This window comes from Scyliorhinus canicula, chromosome 18 (assembly GCF_902713615.1).
Source record: "Scyliorhinus canicula chromosome 18, sScyCan1.1, whole genome shotgun sequence".
Classification (NCBI taxonomy): Eukaryota; Metazoa; Chordata; class Chondrichthyes; order Carcharhiniformes; family Scyliorhinidae; genus Scyliorhinus; species Scyliorhinus canicula.
The window spans coordinates 16,438,060-16,456,631 of record NC_052163.1 but is presented as its reverse complement, the minus strand read 5'-3'; the positions used below and the strand labels follow the sequence as shown (position 1 = coordinate 16,456,631).

At 49.1% G+C, this 18,572-nt stretch overlaps 1 protein-coding gene across 1 annotated transcript in view; it reads left to right on the top strand.

Annotated features, from left to right (window-relative positions):
- LOC119953684 (dynein heavy chain 17, axonemal-like) overlaps positions 1–18,572 on the top strand; it is an 821,504-nt gene that overhangs the window by 197,148 nt on the left and 605,784 nt on the right. Inside the window, 2 exon segments of the mRNA XM_038778213.1 lie at positions 6,993–7,101; positions 14,121–14,224. Coding sequence (XP_038634141.1) covers positions 6,993–7,101; positions 14,121–14,224 — 213 coding nt within the window.

The following is an 18,572-nucleotide window of genomic DNA, read 5'->3' as shown; positions in this document are numbered from 1 at the left end:
CCAGCGATCAGCCATCTGGTAGTATGGACAGCGTCCGCCCTCCCCCGCCGCTCCACATCATCGGCAACCTCGGTGCGAACTGGAAAATCTTTAAACAAAGATTTCAACTGTACCTCGAAGCTACAGACCTGGAAGCTGCTTCAGACGCCAGGAAGATTGCTCTCTTCCTTTCCACGGCCGGGGACCACGCCATCCATATCTTCAACTCCCTCACATTCGCTGAAGGTGGGGACAAGTCCAAGTTCAAGACAGTCCTGCTTAAATTCGACAGTCACTGTGACATCGAGGTAAATGAAAGTTTTGAGCGCCACGTCTTTCAACAGCGTCTGGAGGGTAAGGATGAACCTTTTCAATCTTTCCTCACCCACCTTTGCATCCTTGCGCAGTTCTGCAATTACGGCTCCACCTCCAATTCGATGATCCGTGACCAGATCGATTTCGGTGTGCAATCAGACCCCCTACGCCAGCAGCTCCTCAAATTTAAACAGCTCACCCTTGCTATAGCCATCGAGACCTGCGTTCTGCATGAACACGCCACTAACCAATACTCGCACATTCAAGTGGCTGAAACGGGGCTGCAAGGCCCCCACGAGGCAGAGCCGGTGCAAGCTATTAAACAGCTCCAGGGCCTGAGCCTGGATGAGGGCGGCCATTTCGCGCGCTTTTCACGGGCACCCGCGCATGCGCGCACTGACTGAGGGGACAGCGAGGCCGAAGACCGCACTGCGCAGGCGCGCACTACGTACGACTGCACCGTGCATGCGCGGTGGCGCACTGAACGTTCTGACGTCACGATATGTACCAACTGTGGCTCCGCCCACTTAAAGCGGCAACATCCTGCAAAATCCCGACGCTGTCTCCAGTGTGGCAAGCTTGGCCACTATGCAGCCCTATGCAGGTCTGCTCAACCAACTACCTCTCGTCGATCCCACCAGCCACGCAGGGATGTCCAAACCATCCAGCCACCAGTCACCGATTCCCGACTCTGACATGATTCCGGACCTTGACACCGAGGATCCCAAAGCACCATTTCGGGTGGGCATCATCACCAAATGCAAGGTGCTTCAGAAAACAAAAGCCAAGTCTTTCCCAGTACTCAGCATTGATCCGGACGACGAGTGGTGTGCCACCCTCACGGTCGACCGATCTCGCATCCGATTCCGGCTGGACACCGGCACTTCAGCCAACCTCATTGCGCGGTCTGACCTCGAAAGCCTCCATGTCAAGCCTACCAATCTGCCATCTGCCTGCCAGCTTCTGGACTATAATGGCAATGCCATTGCTGCCAGTGGCTCTTTCCAGCTTGTGGTGTTGCACTGTTCATTAAAGGCTACTCTGCCCTTCGAGATAGTGGGATCCACTAAAGCTTCCCTGCTTGGTGCTCAGGCGTGCAAACTCCTAAACCTTGTCCAAAGGGTTCACTCCTTGTCACCCGCTGATGCTTCAGCATCTCCGGACGCCGACTTTCAAACGCAACAGAAGAACATCATCACCCGATACAACAGTGTATTCGGGGGCATGGGCACACTCTCATACACTTACAAAATCTTGTTAAAACCAAATGCCACGCCTGTGGTACACGCACCTCGGCGGGTACCAGCACCCCTCAAGGACCTCTTCAAGCAGCAGCTGCAGGACCTCCAGGACCAGGGCGTAATATCGAAAGTTACAGAACCAACTGACTGGGTCAGCTCCACGGTGTGCGTTAATAAACCTTCCAGCGAACTACGCATACGCATTGATCCCAAAGATCTCAACCGCAATATTATGAGAGAACACTATCCCATACCAAAGCGTGATGAACTCACCTGTGAGATGGCTCGCGCCAAATTTTTCACCAAGCTAGACGCATCCAAGGGGTTCTGGCAGATCCAACTTGACGCTTCCAGTTGGAATCTCTGCACCTTTAACACCCCATTTGGCCGGTATTGTTACAACCGGATGCCATTTGGCATCATCTCAGCATCGGAGGCGTTCCACAGAATAATGGAGCAGATGATGGAGGACATCGAAGGGGCTCGCGTCTATGTAGACGACATCATCGTCTGGTCTACCACCCCACAGGAGCACATTGATCGCCTCCAACACGCCTTCCGAAGAATCCATGAGCATGGCCTCCGCCTCAACAGAGCCAAATGCTCCTTTGGTCAAACAGAAATTAAATTCCTTGGAGACCACATTTCACAGTTTGGCGTGCAGCCGGATGCTGACAAGGTTTCGGCCATTAATGCCATGATGACACCGAAGGACAAGAAGGCGGTCCTCCGCTTCCTGGGCATGGTCACCTTCCTGGGGAAGTTCATCCCTAACCTCGCCTCCCACACCACGGCTCTCAGAAATCTGGTAAAGAAGACAACCGAGTTCCAATGGCTCCCCGCCCACGAACAAGAATGGCGAGAACTCAGGGTGAAGCTGACCAAGGCCCCGGTGTTGACATTTTTCGATCCGGCCAAAGAGACAAAGGTCTCCACGAATGCCAGTCAGTGCAGCATTGGAGCAGTGCTCCTTCAACGTGACGACGCCTCCTCATGGGCTCTGTCGCATACGCGTTGCGTTCAATGACACCTATCGAACAGCGCTATACGCAAATTGAAAAAGAGTGCCTGGGCCTTCTTACCGGAGTCGTCAAATTCCATGACTATGTCTATGGACCCCCACAGTTCACAGTCGAAACTGACCACAGGCCACTGGTCAACATTATTCAAAAAGACCTTAATGACATGACGCCGCGCCTTCAACGCATTCTCCTTAAACTCAGGCGATACGACTTCAAACTCGTCTACACCCCAGGTAAGGAGCTCATCGTCGCCGATGCACTCTCCCAATCTGTTATCACACCCTGCAACCCATCAGGCTTTGTGTGCCAAATTGATGCTCAGGTGGCGTTCGCCGCATCCAATCTGCCCGCCACGGACGAACGACTCATCCAGATTTGTCGTGAGACAGCCAACGATCCTCTGCTCCAACGCGTCATGCGCCATCTGACAGACGGATGGCTCAAGGGCCAATGCCCTCAATTCTACAACATCAAAGATGACCTGGCAGTGGTAGATGGAATTCTACTAAAGTTGGACAGGATCGTCATTCCGCACAGCATGCTTGAGCAGCTCCATGTGCAGCTCCATGAGGGTCACCTGGGGGTGGATAAGTGCTGCCGGCGGGCCCATGAGGCAGTGTACCGGCCTGGTATCAACCAGGACTTTGCCAATGCCGTTCGCAACTGCCCAACATGCCAGCGATTCCAGCCTGCTCAGCCAAAGGAGACCTTGCAGCCCCACGAGCTGGTGTCATCCCCCTGGACCAAGGTGGGCATCGACTTGTTCCATGCACTAGGCCGGAACAACGTCCTCATAGTGGACTACTTCTCTAACTGCCTGGAGGTAGTTAGGCTACACGGCCTCACATCGACAGCGGTCAGCCGTGCGTGCAAGGAAACCTTCGCTTGCCATGGCATCCCGCTCACGGTCATGTCCGACAATAGCCCGTGTTTTGCTAGTCAGGAGTAGTCCAATTTTGCCAAGCAACATAACTTCACGCATGTCACATCCAGTCCCCATTACCCCCAGTCCAATGGCAACGCTGAAAAGGGGGTGCACATTGTCAAACGACTCCTGTGCAAGGTGGCCGATGCGGGATCCGACTTTTATCTTGCACTACTTGCTTACAGATCAGCTCCATTGTCCACTGGCCTGTCACCGGCTCAGTTGTTGATGAACCACACGTTGCGAACGACGGTGCCGGCCATTCATGTCCCGGACTTGGACAACCTTCCGGTCCTTTGTCGAATGCAGTTGTCTCGGGCCCAACACAAATCGGCGTACCACGCTCGTGCCACGGATCTCCCTGCCCTGGCTCCTGATGACAAGGTCAGTGTCCAACTTCCTGAATGTGGTTGGTCCGCCACCACTGTGGTACACAGACAAGTGGCCCCCCAGGTCATTTTTGGTTCATATACAAGACGGCTCTCTTCTTCGCCGAAATAGGTGGGCGCCACGACTCCTTCCTCGCTCGCCGCCAGATCGTCATGACCTACCTCGCCCTCAGGACAAGCCCATCACGGAGTTTTCAAATCTCCCTTTCGTTCTGCCACCATCTGAGACTGACACAGTCCCGCCCATTCCAGAGCAGGCGGCCCCTGACCCACCCTTGAGGCGATCAACCAGAATTTGTCGCCCACATCAGAGACTGAATTTATGAACTGCCTAAATTAATGGACTCTTTGAACTCATGAACTGATTGTTTCGTTACCCTGTTTATTAACTCACTGGTTTGTACATACTGTTATTCTAGTTATGCTTTGTGTTACATGCTGTCTATCTGCACTAGACACCTTCCTCTGTAAATATATTTGAGTTTCTGTATATAGTCCTGTAAATATGCTCACATATGCCCCACATAGTCAGGAACATTCACATACTACATTATTTATTGCCACGTACACACACATTTTTTAAAAAATGGGAGGATGTCATAATATACACATAAGTATATGATGGTGCAGAGACACACACTGACTGACACACTGCAAGACCAATCAACACACACAACACAGCAGCCAATCACCAGATAGGGCACGGTCACTATAAAGCCAGAGGGCACTAGTTTTCCCGCTCATTCGGGATGCAGCCTCTGAGATAGACAGAGCCCGCAGTCAGTAGCACAAACATCTACCATGTGCTAGCAGTATAGGCTGGTCAGGTTAGGCATAGATCTTCAATCAATCTAACATAGTGTCGACACACAGTGTAAGTATGTTTAACAGCTCATAGTTAAATAAAATAGAGTTGGACTTCTACAAGTGTTGGTCGCCTGTCTATGACTTTGTCTATATAAATGTTTCTGGAACCTACCTCTCCATTCACCTGAGGAAGGAGCAGTGCTCCAAACGTCAGTGATTTGAAACTAACCTGTTGGACTTTGTGGTGAATGTATTGCATTAACCAGTCACCATGTATGTGTCACGCTGTTAACCATGAGGGCTCCGCCTATGGACCATTGTAAGGTATTACCTGTGATGTATCATGTTGGTGCCTTTGTGGGCTCCGCCCCTGGCTCCGCCCCTTGAGGGGAGGTACAAAGAGCAGTAGCCCTGTTGGCGGCTCTCAGTAAAAGTGCAGTTGCAGGCAGGCACTGTTCTCGTCGGTTAAAGCCACAGTTTACTTCAACTCCTTGTTTCGCGTGAATTGATGATCGCATCAGGCTTTAACCTGGTGTTGTAAGACTTCTCACTGTGCTCACCCCAGTCCAATGCCGGCATCTCCACATCATCACTAATTTATAGTTGCGGTGTGTTTAGATGTGTTTTTTCTTACACTTGCTTGGTGTCGATCAAGTTTTCTGAGCTAAAGATGCAATATCTTCCTTTTTGCCACAATTCTTGCACTTATTTTCTCTACTCCAGCATTCCCCTGCTGAGTGTCCAACCAGTGTACTTTGGTGACATAGTTTCCCCCTTGCAGCCTTTTTCTTGTGATATCCATTTTGTGAATCTTCCAGTGCCTATCTGTAAAACATCTTTCTTTGCAATCTCCATAGATGTGAGCAGCTTCTTCTGCTCCACTGCAGAGTCATCAAACTAGCCTATACAAAGAGTATCATAAAGCGTTGCCCCGCATTCTCAGTATTTTGCTCACCTTAAAGTTGCTATGAATTGTAAAATGCTTTCATTTTTTCCTGACTTTGGTGGTGGAAACAAAACCTTCCTGCAATTAATAGCAGACTAAGTGAGAAATGTTCTTCTAAAATCTTCAGTAGTTCAGTACAGGATTATCTCCCGGTTTTTCTGGCTGAAATAAATTTGTAGCAGCATAAAATTTTATGCCTAACCGAACTGAGAAAAATTGAGACCATTAGGTCCTCCGGTATTTGATTCACTTTGAGGTATAATTGGAATCTTTCCTGATATGAGTTCCAAGTCTCACAGTTTTCATCAAATGAATCCATGGCACCCATTTTTCCTGCCATTTCAGATCTCGGCTCCTAGTCTATCCTTCAAGTTACTTCCTCCCTTCCAATTCTTTTGGATATATGGCAGAAATTATCCCCTTATCCACACTGTAGCTGCAAATGTTTATTTACATTTATGCTTTACTGTGGTTTAACTTTTTCCTGTACAGAGTAGGAAGACTTATGAACTTCCGTTCCCACAGCCTGTTTATTTTTGCCACGTGTGCGGCCTCTGCAACCCAAACTATTCTTTCAATGACAAGCAGGTTTTTTGAACTGTCATCCTTCGTTACTCATGGTTGCAGTCGATTTTTTTAAACCATCAGCATCAGCGGCTGGTTTTGCCTGATGTGTGAGATGTTTGAGAATCTGATGTTTGAGAATCTTCTCTGCTCTCAACTGCATCTCCACCAATGAGTCAACTTTTTTTTCTATTCAGCAATTACGTTTCCTTGCCTCAATCCTCATTGCCAGTTTTCTTTTTTGTTTTGTCTTTTACTTTGCCGCAAAGAGAAAAGGTATGGAGGTGCTCACACTCTGGATTCTTAAAAACACGATGAGAGGTTTTATTGAAGGATGTTCTTCATACAATCTAAGAAGGAAGACAGAAGCCCATGCTAACACCTGATGATGTCACTGCAGATCATGTGATGCTTCACCAGCAGAGGTGTATTCTCTGATACATAACAGAAACCAGTACTTAGGAGCTGAAATTTGTGGCCTGTATGTCTCAGTGAGGATTATTTAATCCAATTGGTGAACAGAAATACCAATGTTTAGTTAATAGAAATGTTAGTGTGCTTTTAGTTTTTTGAACATGATTGATCGTCATTTTCTGGAGTTACTCAGGATTTTTTTTATGAAGTCCTTATCATGCACCAAGTTGTCAACAAATTAGAAGTGCGTGCTCTCTAAATGCTTGTCTATGTGTTTTGTATTCATTGAAATTTATTATAAAAGTTAAAATGGGATGGTATTTCCTCTTTTGGTGCCTGAAAAAAACCAGGCAGCAACAATTCTGCTTTAAAATAATTTTCAATTTTCAGATAAAGCTTACGGCTCTTGATGTTGAAAAGCCTTTGATAAGAAGTGAAGTGGATGATATAGATTTTAAATTGATTAAAGCTGAACGAAATTTACACTGGAATAGCGTTGGTAAGTTTTATGTTACTGCAAAATTTTAAATTTATGTGCTTTAATTACAATATCATTGCAGGCAGAAATAAAATGGAACAGGATTATATAATAACCTTTTTTTAAGCACTTTTTCTAAAATGCTTTTTTTAGTTTACTTCTAAAAGTGATGTAGCGTGATTAACAATATTATTTAAAAAAAACCTTTTTATGGGCATTTCTCATATTTATATACATCACATTTTTCTTACTCGTGTTAATTTACTTTATTGTACAGCGAGGTTTATTTTGTCTTTCATTTAATTGACCCTATATATTAATGATCCCCCAATTCAATCATATCATCCTTTAATTAACTTTATTGGCATTTGGATTTCATATATGCCTCCTGTTTAAAATACATTTGATGGCAGAACAGCATATTGCAATTGATGATTATTTCAACAAGGAAAATATTTTTTTAAAAATATTTTATTTAAGGCATTTTCATCTAAACAAACAATAGCAGAAGAATAATGATACAACATTATAAATGACCAACACCCACTACCCCCACTTCCCCAATATGGCCCCATCCTGCCTTCACCATTTTAACCCCCTTCTTTCTGCCCCCTTTGCGGACCCCTCAATCCTCCTTAAAGAAGTCAATGAATGGATTCCACCTCCAACTGAACCCATCAGCTAACCCCCTAGAACAAAACTGACCCTCTCCAGCCACAGGAATGCCGCCAGGTCGCTCACCCACACCCCCGTTTGGCAGCTCCGAGTCCCTCCACCCGAGCAAGATCCGTCTCCAGGCTATCAGGGAGGCAAAGACCCAGATACCGGTCTCTCTCACCCTCTGGACTCCGGGTTTCCGAGTCATGTTCAGCTTGTGCAGCTGCGGCGAGCCCCGTGTGAGCTGGATGCCAAATATCTAAAACTTGCTCCCCACTGCCTTGAACGGAAGCTCCCTTAATCTCGTCTCCTGCCCTCTAGTCTCAATTGGGAACACCTCACTCTTTCCCTTATTCAACTTGTACCCAGAAAACAGGCCACAATCCCCATAACGCCCCAATACCGGCAATAGGTTTGAAATGTATAACAGCAGATCGTCTGCGTACGGTGAGACCCTATGATCGGCACCCCCCCCCCCCCGGCATAATCTCTCCAATCCCCCGACGACCTAAACGCCACTGCCAGCGGCTCTATCGCCAAAGCACAGAGCAATGGGGAGAGCGGACACCCCAGCCTCGACCTCCGATACAACCCAAAATACCCCAAACTCACTTGTTTCGTCCGCACACTTGCGAACGGTGCCTGTATTAGCAACCGGACCCAATCCACAAACCGCTGCCTGAACCCAAACCTCCCCAGATAATCCCACTCCACCTGGTCAAATGCCTTCTCCGCGTCCATCACCACTACCACCTCCACCTCCTGCCACTCTGAACTGCCGAAGGCATCATAATTGCATTGAGTAGCCTCCTCAAATTCGCCAACAACTGCCTCCCTTTCACAAAACCTGTTTGATCCTCACCTATCCCTCCTGAGCCTCAATCCTCCATTCGCGAAGCCAACATTTTGCCGCTATGACTCACGCTTCTCTGGATTCTTGTCCTTTTTCAATATCAGGGAGATGGAAGCCTGCGGCATTGTAGGGGGAAATTCTCCCCTCTCCATAGCCTCGTTATACGCCCTCACCAGCAGTGGCCCCAGTCCCTCCCAAACCTTTTATGAAACTCCACCCGAAACCCGTCTGGACCCGGCGCCTTCCATGCCTGTATCACCCCCATGCTCTCCATTACATCCCTCAAGCCAATTGGGGCCCCCAATCCCTGCTCCACCTTGGGAAACTCCAGCCTGTCCATGATCCGCTGCATTCCCTCCCCACTGCCCAGGGGCTCCGACTCATATAATCTCCTCAAACGCCTCAAACAAGCCATTTAACCCCCCCCCCCCTCCCCCCCCCCCCCCACCCCGCCCCCAGCGTCCAACACTACCCTACTCATCTCACCCTTTATTCGGCCAATCTCCCTCGCCAATCTTACTTCCTCAGCTGGTGGGTCAACATCCTATTTGCTTTCTCACCATACTCATATACTGCCCCTCTGGCACCCCGGAACTGCCTCACCACCTTCCCTGTGGACACCAGGCCAAACTCCATCTGGAGCTTCTGCCTCTCCATCCCTGCCTCCAGGTCCTCCAAACACCTCTGTCCACCCTCAGGATCTCATCCATTAGCCTTGCCATCTCCGCCCATTTCACACTCGTCCTATGCGCCCAAATTGCCTTAAACACCACCCTAACCACTGCCTTCAGCGCCTGCCACAGCGAGGCGGCTGTGACCTCCCCTGTATCATTTAGCTCCATGTACCATCGAATAGCAGCCATCACCCACTTGCACAACTCCTCACCTGCTAACAGTCCCACATCAAACCTCCATGCCAGCACCGCCTTATCCAGCATTAAAAAGCCAATCCGGGAGTACACCGGTCGGTGCATGTGGGAGAAGTACGAAAATGTCTTTTCTCTCGGCCTCCCAAACCTCCATGGGTCCACCCCACTATGTGCTCTATGAATCCTTTCAGCTCCTTCACCACTGCTGACACCTTCCCGCGAGTTCAGCTCAGGAATCTTCCCTAGAACCCGCCTCATGGAATCTACATCATCCCAATTTGGGGCATAAACGTTTTCCAAGACCACCGGTATCCTCTTCCGCTTCCCACTCACCATCACGAACCTCCTCCCCCCGGGTCTGCCACAATGCTCTCCAACACGAACACCACCTGCTTATTCACCAGCACATCCAGCCCCCTCGATTTCATGTCGAGTCCTGAATGAAACACCTGCCCCATCCATCCTTTCCTCAATCATGTCTGGTCCCCTATCTTTAAGTGCACCTCCTGCAAAAAGGTCACGTCCACCTTCAGATTCCTCAGGTGTGCAAACACACCTGACCGTGTGACGAGCCCGTTCAGCTCTCTTGCATTCCACGTGATCAGCCTGGTTTCATAGAATTTACACTGCAGAAGGAGGCCATTCAGCTCATTGAGTCTGCACTGGCTCTTGGAAAGAGCACCCTTCCCAAGCCCACAACCCCACCCTATCCCCATAACCCAGTAACCCCACCCAACACTGAGGACAATTTTGGACACTAAGGGTAATTTAGCATGGCCAATGCACGTAACCTGCACATCTTTGGACTGTGGGAGGAAACCCACGCACACACGGGGAGGACGTACAGACTCCGCACAGACAGTGACCCAAGCCGGAATCGAACCTGGGACCCTGGAGCTGTGAAGCAATTGTGCTAACCACTATGCTACCGTGCTGCCCCAATTGTGCAGCAAACTGCCCTGGTTGTGGGGGTGGGTGGCAACCATTCTGTTTGGGGGACTCCCCGCCCCCAGCCGATCAGCCATATTGCTTTTTGGGCTCGCCCCCGGCCCGTGTAATGCGACCATGACAGCCTGCCCTCCAAAAGCCCCGCTACCAAAACAAAGGAAACAATTCAAAAGGGAAAATAATTCAGAAAACCAACAAACGAGCACACACAACTCCTCCAAAGTTCAATTTCCTCTCTCACCTCCCGGTCCATTGTTCCTCAAGAACTCCATTGCCTCTTCTGGCGTGCCAAAATAATATTCACTCTTCTGGAAAGTCACCAAGAGGCAGGCCGGGTACAGCACCCACTTCTTGAAGAGGTCAGCCTTGACCCGGTTGAACCCGGCCCTCCTCTTAGCCAGTTCTGCTCCCAAGTCCTGGTACACCCACAGCACGTTTCCTTTCCACGTACACTTCCTCATCTGCCTTGCCCATCGGAGGATCTTCTCCTTATGCAGAAAGTGGTAGAACTGCATCACCATTGCCCTTGGCGGCTCGCCTGCTTGCGGCCTCCGCGCGCTCAGTCGGCCTCCAGGGACCAGTCAAAGGCCTCCTCCCCATCATCTTTTCCAACATTTTGGTCACGTACATGCCAGCTTCCACACCTTCGATGCCTTCGGGCATTCCCACGATCCTTAGGTTTTGTCTTCTGGAGCGATTCTCCAGATCCTCCACCTTCTCCTTCAGCCTCTTTTGGGCTTCCCGCATCACCCCCACCTCTGCCACCAATGAGTCCAACTGCTCCTCGTGCTCTCTCACCGCCTCCTCCACTTTCTGTGTTGCCTGGCTTTGAGACTCCAGCCTCTGTTCCATTCACACGATCCCCAATTTAATCAGTTCCACCATTTTGGCCAGGTCTTCCAGGGCCTCCTTCCTCTGCTAGCTGAACTTTGCATTCAGAAACTCCACTAGATGTTCCATTGACTACTGGGGGCAGAACAGCACCCTTGCCCTCCACCATCTTATCCTGTGGCGCACCACGAAGACCTTCCTGTTCCAGCAGTTCATTTCTTCTTGTCCCACTCCTACTTTGTGGATCAAGCAACCAGCCACACCAGAGGAGTAACACCTTCTACAGGCACTCCTGAAACTCTTGCCATCAAATACTTTGCCTTTCAGGTGGGAAAAGACCACAAAATACCACCTTGAGCTACCACTCACTCCATGGCTGCCAACGGAAGTCAACAGCGAAAATATTATGTACATAATGGTTACCTCATTTGGCTGGAAGGCTGGTTTGTGATGCGATGTAATGCCAACCGCCCGAGTTCAATTTTGATGAACCGGCTGAGGTTATTCATGAAGGCCCTGCCCAGCATCCACCTGGGTGACCTGGGGTGATGGTGGTGGGGACAGTCGGGGGAGGGGATGGTATGGAGCCCAGATCACCCACAGGGTCTGCCAATCCCCTCCCCCCCACCCCCCAAACGTCCGCCCATTCTCCAGCCCCATCAGCTAGCCCAGGCCAGGCCAGCCCTCATACCTATCTGACAGAGCACCGAGGCAGCTTTGTAACAGTGTGTTTATTGTGACAGCACATATTCAGATTGTGCCCGAGCACCTATAACTGAACTGCCCTGCACCCGTAACAACTCAACTAGTGTATAACCTTCTGATCTTACAGGCTACACTTAGGTGATTCCCCAGACGTTACAGCAGGAATGGAGGCGGCCTGCTAAGATCTCAGCCCTGCGACCTAGGTCCCCATTGGCCAGTATCTTCTGGGGTGCGACCGAGCTTGGATGGGCCTGACTGCTGCACAGGTGTCCCAGGTGGTGTGGTGGTGCCCTGTTCTGCACACTGCCCACCAGTTGCACCAGGGACAGGAGGGGGAGAGTCCGAGAGGCTGCGGTGTTCTGGCAACTCCCCTGCGGGAGTCACTGGCATGCCTCCATCACCTCCTCCTCCCTTGTGGTGCCCTGTGGCCTACTCCATGGGACAGGGGTGCGGGTGGAATAATCCCCTGATGCTCCCACACCACCTAGTGCTGCCAGTCTTGGAGGCCTGCTCCAAGCAGTTCCATAGCCATGACCGTCGCACCCAATGCCTCCACCGCAGACATCACCTATGCAGTGTTGGCCTGGGTGGCATGCATTGTCGGCACCACCTCCTGCTCCTGCAGGACACCTCCAACTGCACCTGCAGGTGCTGGATGCCCCCCCACAATCCCTCATGTAGTCCATGGCTCTGTGACTGCATCTCCACGATTGATGGGACTGCCCGTTCCAGAAGCCCAAAACCCATCTCAACGGAAGCTAGTTCTTGGGGTCGGCCCTCCCTCCGACCACCCACCCCCTCGGGAGTTCATACCTCCACCTGCTTTACCGGATCAGCTGTGTGGTACGCACCAGATAGTGTCCCAGCAGCCTCTTCACTAAAGTGCCCAATCGAAGTGAGTGTTTCTGGGGTGGTGGAGGGTGTTGGAGACAGCTGTGATGGGTCCGGGGTGACCTGGGTGAGGATGGTGTGGGGGTGAGGGCGAGGATGAGGGTGATTTCAGGGTGAGGGTGGTGTTGGATGTGGTGCTTGACTCAGATGGCATGGCAAGCCGCAACTCAGCAGGGTCTCAGTTCCTTGCCCACGGTTGATCTCCACCAAGGCAAATTCCCTTTCCTCTGGGCCCCAACCATGTCCAAGGCCCTCTGTTCTGCAACGGTGAGGGGCTGCAGGTCTTGCACACAGTCCGACGCATACAGTCAAGGGGTGGGTAGCATGTGGCCTCAGTGGCCAGGGCCCCCGGCCATGGCGGCCGGTATGGGTGCCAGCATATGGTGCAGGGTGGGAGTTCATCCGCCCTCTAGGTGGGGGGTGGGGTGGGGTCGGTGGTTGGTGCCAAGGGCAAAGCGTTGTTTACTCACCCTGGCCGCCCTGAGGAGGCCATGCAGTTTTTTATGGCACTGCTGGCCAGTCAGGACGGCATTGTTCATGGCACTGACCGGCTCTGCCACCTGCATGCAGGCACGGCAGCTGGCAGTCTCCTTCCTGGGCCGGGGTCAACCGCCTCTCCTCCACCACGTCCAGGACCGTCTCCAGCATTGCGCCCGTGAAATGGGGTGCCACTCTCCTCGCTGCCAGCTTGTTGGCTGGGCTGGTGTGTATGGGGAGTGAAGTCTGTATATGCGACTGCAGCTTGTCAGCCTCCTGAGTTGTCAATCCGGCACCATTTCTCATTCGAATCGATTATGTTCCATGTGGCACCACTGCTGGCCCCTTAACAGTAGCTGAATTGCTACAGGTCCGCCGCCAGTTTTGCTGTTGTGGAACTACACGAATTCTGCTCTGGCGTGAACACGTAGTCAGAGGAATGTAGAATCCCGCATGAGATTTTTCTTTTTGCAGTATTTCACTTAATTCCCTTCAGATTCTAATGTTATCTGAGTGGAAAATAGATGGAAACTCCAGGCTCTCACATGCAATTATCAGCCAAATTTGGATCCAACCTTAGTTGGCTGTTTAGATTTTAGAAAGACGTCATAAAACATAGGCTGGGATTTTCCAATCCCAGCTGCAATCGGAAATTTTTGGTCCTGCTGAAAGTCAGTGGACTTTGGCTGGCCCGATGCATCCCCCTCAGTGGGTCCTGCCTCAGCAGGTTGGAAAATCTTGACTAACGAAGATTGATGTGTCATACAGTAGGATGAGTGTTACCTTCGTATGCTTTTCTTTCTTATCAGGTGTTTGGGAATATATTCAAGAGATGAGAGTCATTTTGCATGATCTTGAGAGTAGGATTCAGAAAGCTAAGAACAATGTCGAAACAATGCATCTCATGATGTTGGTGAGTATTATCATGATGGTGATGAGTGTTGTCTGATAAATACGGGACAGGATTCTCCATTTGGGAGAATGTTGTCCCACTGGAACTGAATTGCACCTGATTTGCAAATCACGCTGGGAGTGCAAATCAGGAAGCGATTCCTAATCTTTAGCCATGCAAATTTTTTCATGACGAGGATTACGACATTAAGCAGATGGTTCGATTAATGAGGTCCTGTGGCTGCCACTTGACCCCCTGCAATGCAATTCAGCCACCCCTACAATGGAATTCAGCCACGCTCTTCTTCCCCCACCCCACTGACACCAGAAACACCCCCAGAGACTCCTAAAGGGAGATCCCTGTCTGGAAGTCTTGCCAGAAAGGAGAGGCCACTGTCTGGAAGCCAGAGAGCAGTCCATTCAGAGGCAGTGGAAACAATCAGGGCTTTAAAACTCAACTGTGCAATGTGCCTGCTGGCTCATGCAGAGGAAGCAGCATTTGTCAATTAGAATCATAGAAATCCTACAGTGCAGAAGGAGGCCTTTTGGCCCATCGGGTCTAGACTAACCCTCCGAAAGAGCACTCTACCCATGTCCACTCCTCTGTCCACCCCGCTATATCCCCGTAACCTAACCTACACATCCCTGGCCATTAAGGGGCAATTTAGCATGACTGATTCCCCCTAACCTGTATATCTTTGGACTGTGGGAGGAAACCGGAGCACCTGGCATAAATGTACATGCAGACAATGTACAACCTCCACACAGATAGTTACCCAAGGTTGGAATTGAACCCGCGTCCCTGGTGCTGTGAGGAAGTAGTCCTACCACTGTGCCACTGTGCCGCCCTGATAAAAGAAAACCAGTCAGCAGGGTTTAAACCCCCATAGATCTTTGATCTGCAAGCCATTTGTTCATTTTTCTATGATATTGATTTTACTAGGCTGTGATTGACAACTTCCACACATTGCAGCTGTCTGTATTGTTCCATTCACCTCCCTTCATGCTTGAGTGACTTTGAAATAGTTAGCTGAAAAACTAACAGAAAGCACTTAACACTCTTTGATGTAGACCAGGAGTTGTCAATCAAAGATTTGATGTTTATAAATATTGTGGTTAACTTCACAGCTGACTACTTCAAAATCCTCTGCCTGAGCCAACAGGTTTATTGCAGAAGTGAGTTTTAGGAGGTGATTTCTTTCAGGGGCCTCTCTTCTCAAGGGTTTCCAGACAAGGGTCTCTCTTCTCAGGGGCTTACAGACAGGGGTCTCTCTTCTGGGGTGTCTCTGTGGGTCTCTTTAATTAGGGGCCCTCTAGTGGTGACTGTCTGGTGGGTGTGGGGTGGGCCAGTCTTGCATTGTGTGTTTGGGGGGGGGGGGGATGGGGGAGGGTGGCCCTCGAGGGACTTTGGCATCAACTCCCTTAAAGAGTTACCCTCTTGGTTGACTGCAGGTCCAAGGCATTAGGTACTCGCTTGTCGTGACCTACTCCAATGTTCACCCATGTGTTTCCGGTCCAGAGGAATGGAGAATCACGAGGGTCCGGAGAATATGGCGCCCGACCCGTTAATAGGATGCAAATGGATCTGAGACCTATTTGCATCCTCCGACTGGCGTGGTGTGAACCTCGATTGGAGTCAATCCCGTTTTCTGCCCACCGGCTGTAGCGGAGTTCCCGATGCGGTGGAGAATCCAGCCCACGGTTAGATTTTAAAAATAAGAATTAAAATCTTGATGCACTGCAGCCTTCCCATAATAAGGAACTTATTACTTAGAGAGCATGCTTAAATAAGGTATTTACTGTGCCAAATCCTACATTTGTCAGCATTCATGGTCCTTAAGAGAAGATTAATTTGATTTTTTGTCTAGCAACTGGACTGTACAGAACACTATGCTGACAGTAATAATGATAAATCAAGCCAAGCAGTCTTAACATGTTGCTGTTCTAGTTATATTATTTATTAATTTATACACAAAAGATTATTTTTCTGTGGTAGTAAAATGCCACAAAAATGAAGATATGAGAAAGGTGAGTAAAACCGCTCTTAACTAGAAATGGCGCAAAGTCATTCTCTCACACTATCGTTTGTCTTGGCGAATGGAAGTCCTGGATGTGGGAAAGGTTCCAGTGGATTGGAAAAGTATTACTATAATGCCCTTACTCAAAAAGTGAAGCAGGCAGAAAGTAGGAAACTATAGACCAGTTAGTTTAACATCTGTCGCTGGGAAATTGTATGAATCTATTATTAAGGATGAATTAACAGGCAATTTAGAAAGTCAAAATGCAATCCGTCAGAGTTAGCCTGGCTTTATGAAAAATAAATTGTGTTTGACTAATTTGCTAGAGTTCTTTGAAGATGTAACAAATGGCATCCTGCAGATGTAATGTATCTGAACTTCCAGAAGACATTTGATAAGGTTTTTTTCTTCGTTCATGGGATGTGGTTGTTGCTTACTGTGCTAGCATTTATTACCCATCCCCGTGGGCATTAAAGAGTCAACCAAATTGTTGTGGATCTGGAGTCACATGTAGGCCAGACCAGGTAAGGCTGGCAGATTTCATTCCCTAAAGTACATTGGTGAACCAGGTGGGTTTTAACGAAAGTTGACCATGGTTATATGGTCATCGTTGGACCTTTTTTAAAATTCCAGATTTTTAATGAATTCAAATTTTACCATCTGCCATGGGATTTACAGAGTGTTATCCTGGGTCTCTGGATTATTAGTCCAGTAACAATACCACTACACCATTGCCCCTCTGCACAAAAGGTTAACACACAAGGTAAGACCACATGCGATTGGGTTAATTTGAGAATCGGGATAAATAGTTATTTTTCTGGATAGCATGATGTAATTAGAAGATTGCCACAGGGCTCAGTCCTCGGACCATTTATGATATATATTAATGGCTTGGATGCAGGGATATAAGGTACTATAGACAAATTTGCAGATTACACTAAAATAGGTGGAATAGAAAGTTGTAATGAGGAAATAACAAATTTACAAATAGATATAGAGCGCGATTAACCAGCCATGCTGCATCGTAAATCAGCGTGCCACGGCGCAGCATGGCCGGTAAATGATGGGGAAAACTTGCTCCCACGATCTATCCGGCTCACTGTGCCTCATGAGATGCCTTGTGAGATGTAACGTCATGATGCAAAGCCCGCCCATTATGGGCGGGATCATTTTTTGGAAAATTTGCTCTAATATGCAGTTCCCTGAGGTAACCAAGGTTTTCAGATCTATTCCCTTCGACTTAGAGACCTCGGGCGAACACTGTTCAGTGCTGCTCTCCACAAATGTGAACCAGATGGAATAGCACTCTCCATGGGATTGGAGGCTGCTAGGTGTTTGCCCTCTGGGCAGGGTGGCATCCTGGTGCTACCTGGGCACCCTGGCACTGGCACCATGACACTGCCAGCTTGGCACTGTGACAATGCCTCCTGGGTGCCAGCCTGGCACTGCCAAGGTGCCAAGCTGACAACTTCTGTCTGGAAGTGACCAGGCCAGTGTGGTGTCCATGTGGGGTGCTACGGGGGCCATGCGGACCCACTTATAATGAGTAGGGGCTTGAGGGTTCTGGTGTTGGGTGAGGAGCTCGAGAGATCAGGACGCCATTTAAAAATTGAGTCCCCATCTCTCACTGCACTGAGAAGTTCCGGCAAGCAGAGCTCCTTCCTGCAGAATGAATGTGGCTTCTGGCACGCGTTCTCCGCTGAGGCCCCATATCTAATTGGATGGATGTTAGATAGTTGCCTGTTTTTTGATGGTGCGAGTGCCGGGAAACACGGAACTAAACGCACTCGCTATGCAACTCTGTTTGACTTTGGTTAAATCGGGCCCATAGATAGATTAGGTGGGTGGGCCAAAATTTGACAGATGGAGTTTAATGTGGCATAAGCATGAGGTTATCTATTTTGGTTGAAAAAAGAAAAAGGCAACTTATTATCTAAATGGAGAGAAACTTCAGAGTGCTTCGGTGCAGAGGGAACTGGGTGTCTTCGTGCATGAATTCCAGAAAGCTAATATGCAGGTACAGCAGGTAATAAGGAAGGCAAATGGAATTTTGGCCTTTATAGCTAAAGGAAAAGAGTATAAAAGTGTTGCTGCAACTGCACAGGCATTGGTGAAATCACACCTGGAGTACTGTGTGCAGTTTTGGTCCCTTTATTTGAGGAGGGATGTTGTTGTATTAGAAGCCATTCAGAGGAGGTTCACTGGATTGATTCCAGAGATGAAGGGGTCCTATGAGGAGTGATTGAGTAGTTTAGACCTATACTCTCTTGAGTTCATAAGAATGAGAGGCGATCTAATTGAGCTATATAAGATGATAAAAGGTATTGACAAAGTAGACATAGAGCAGATGCA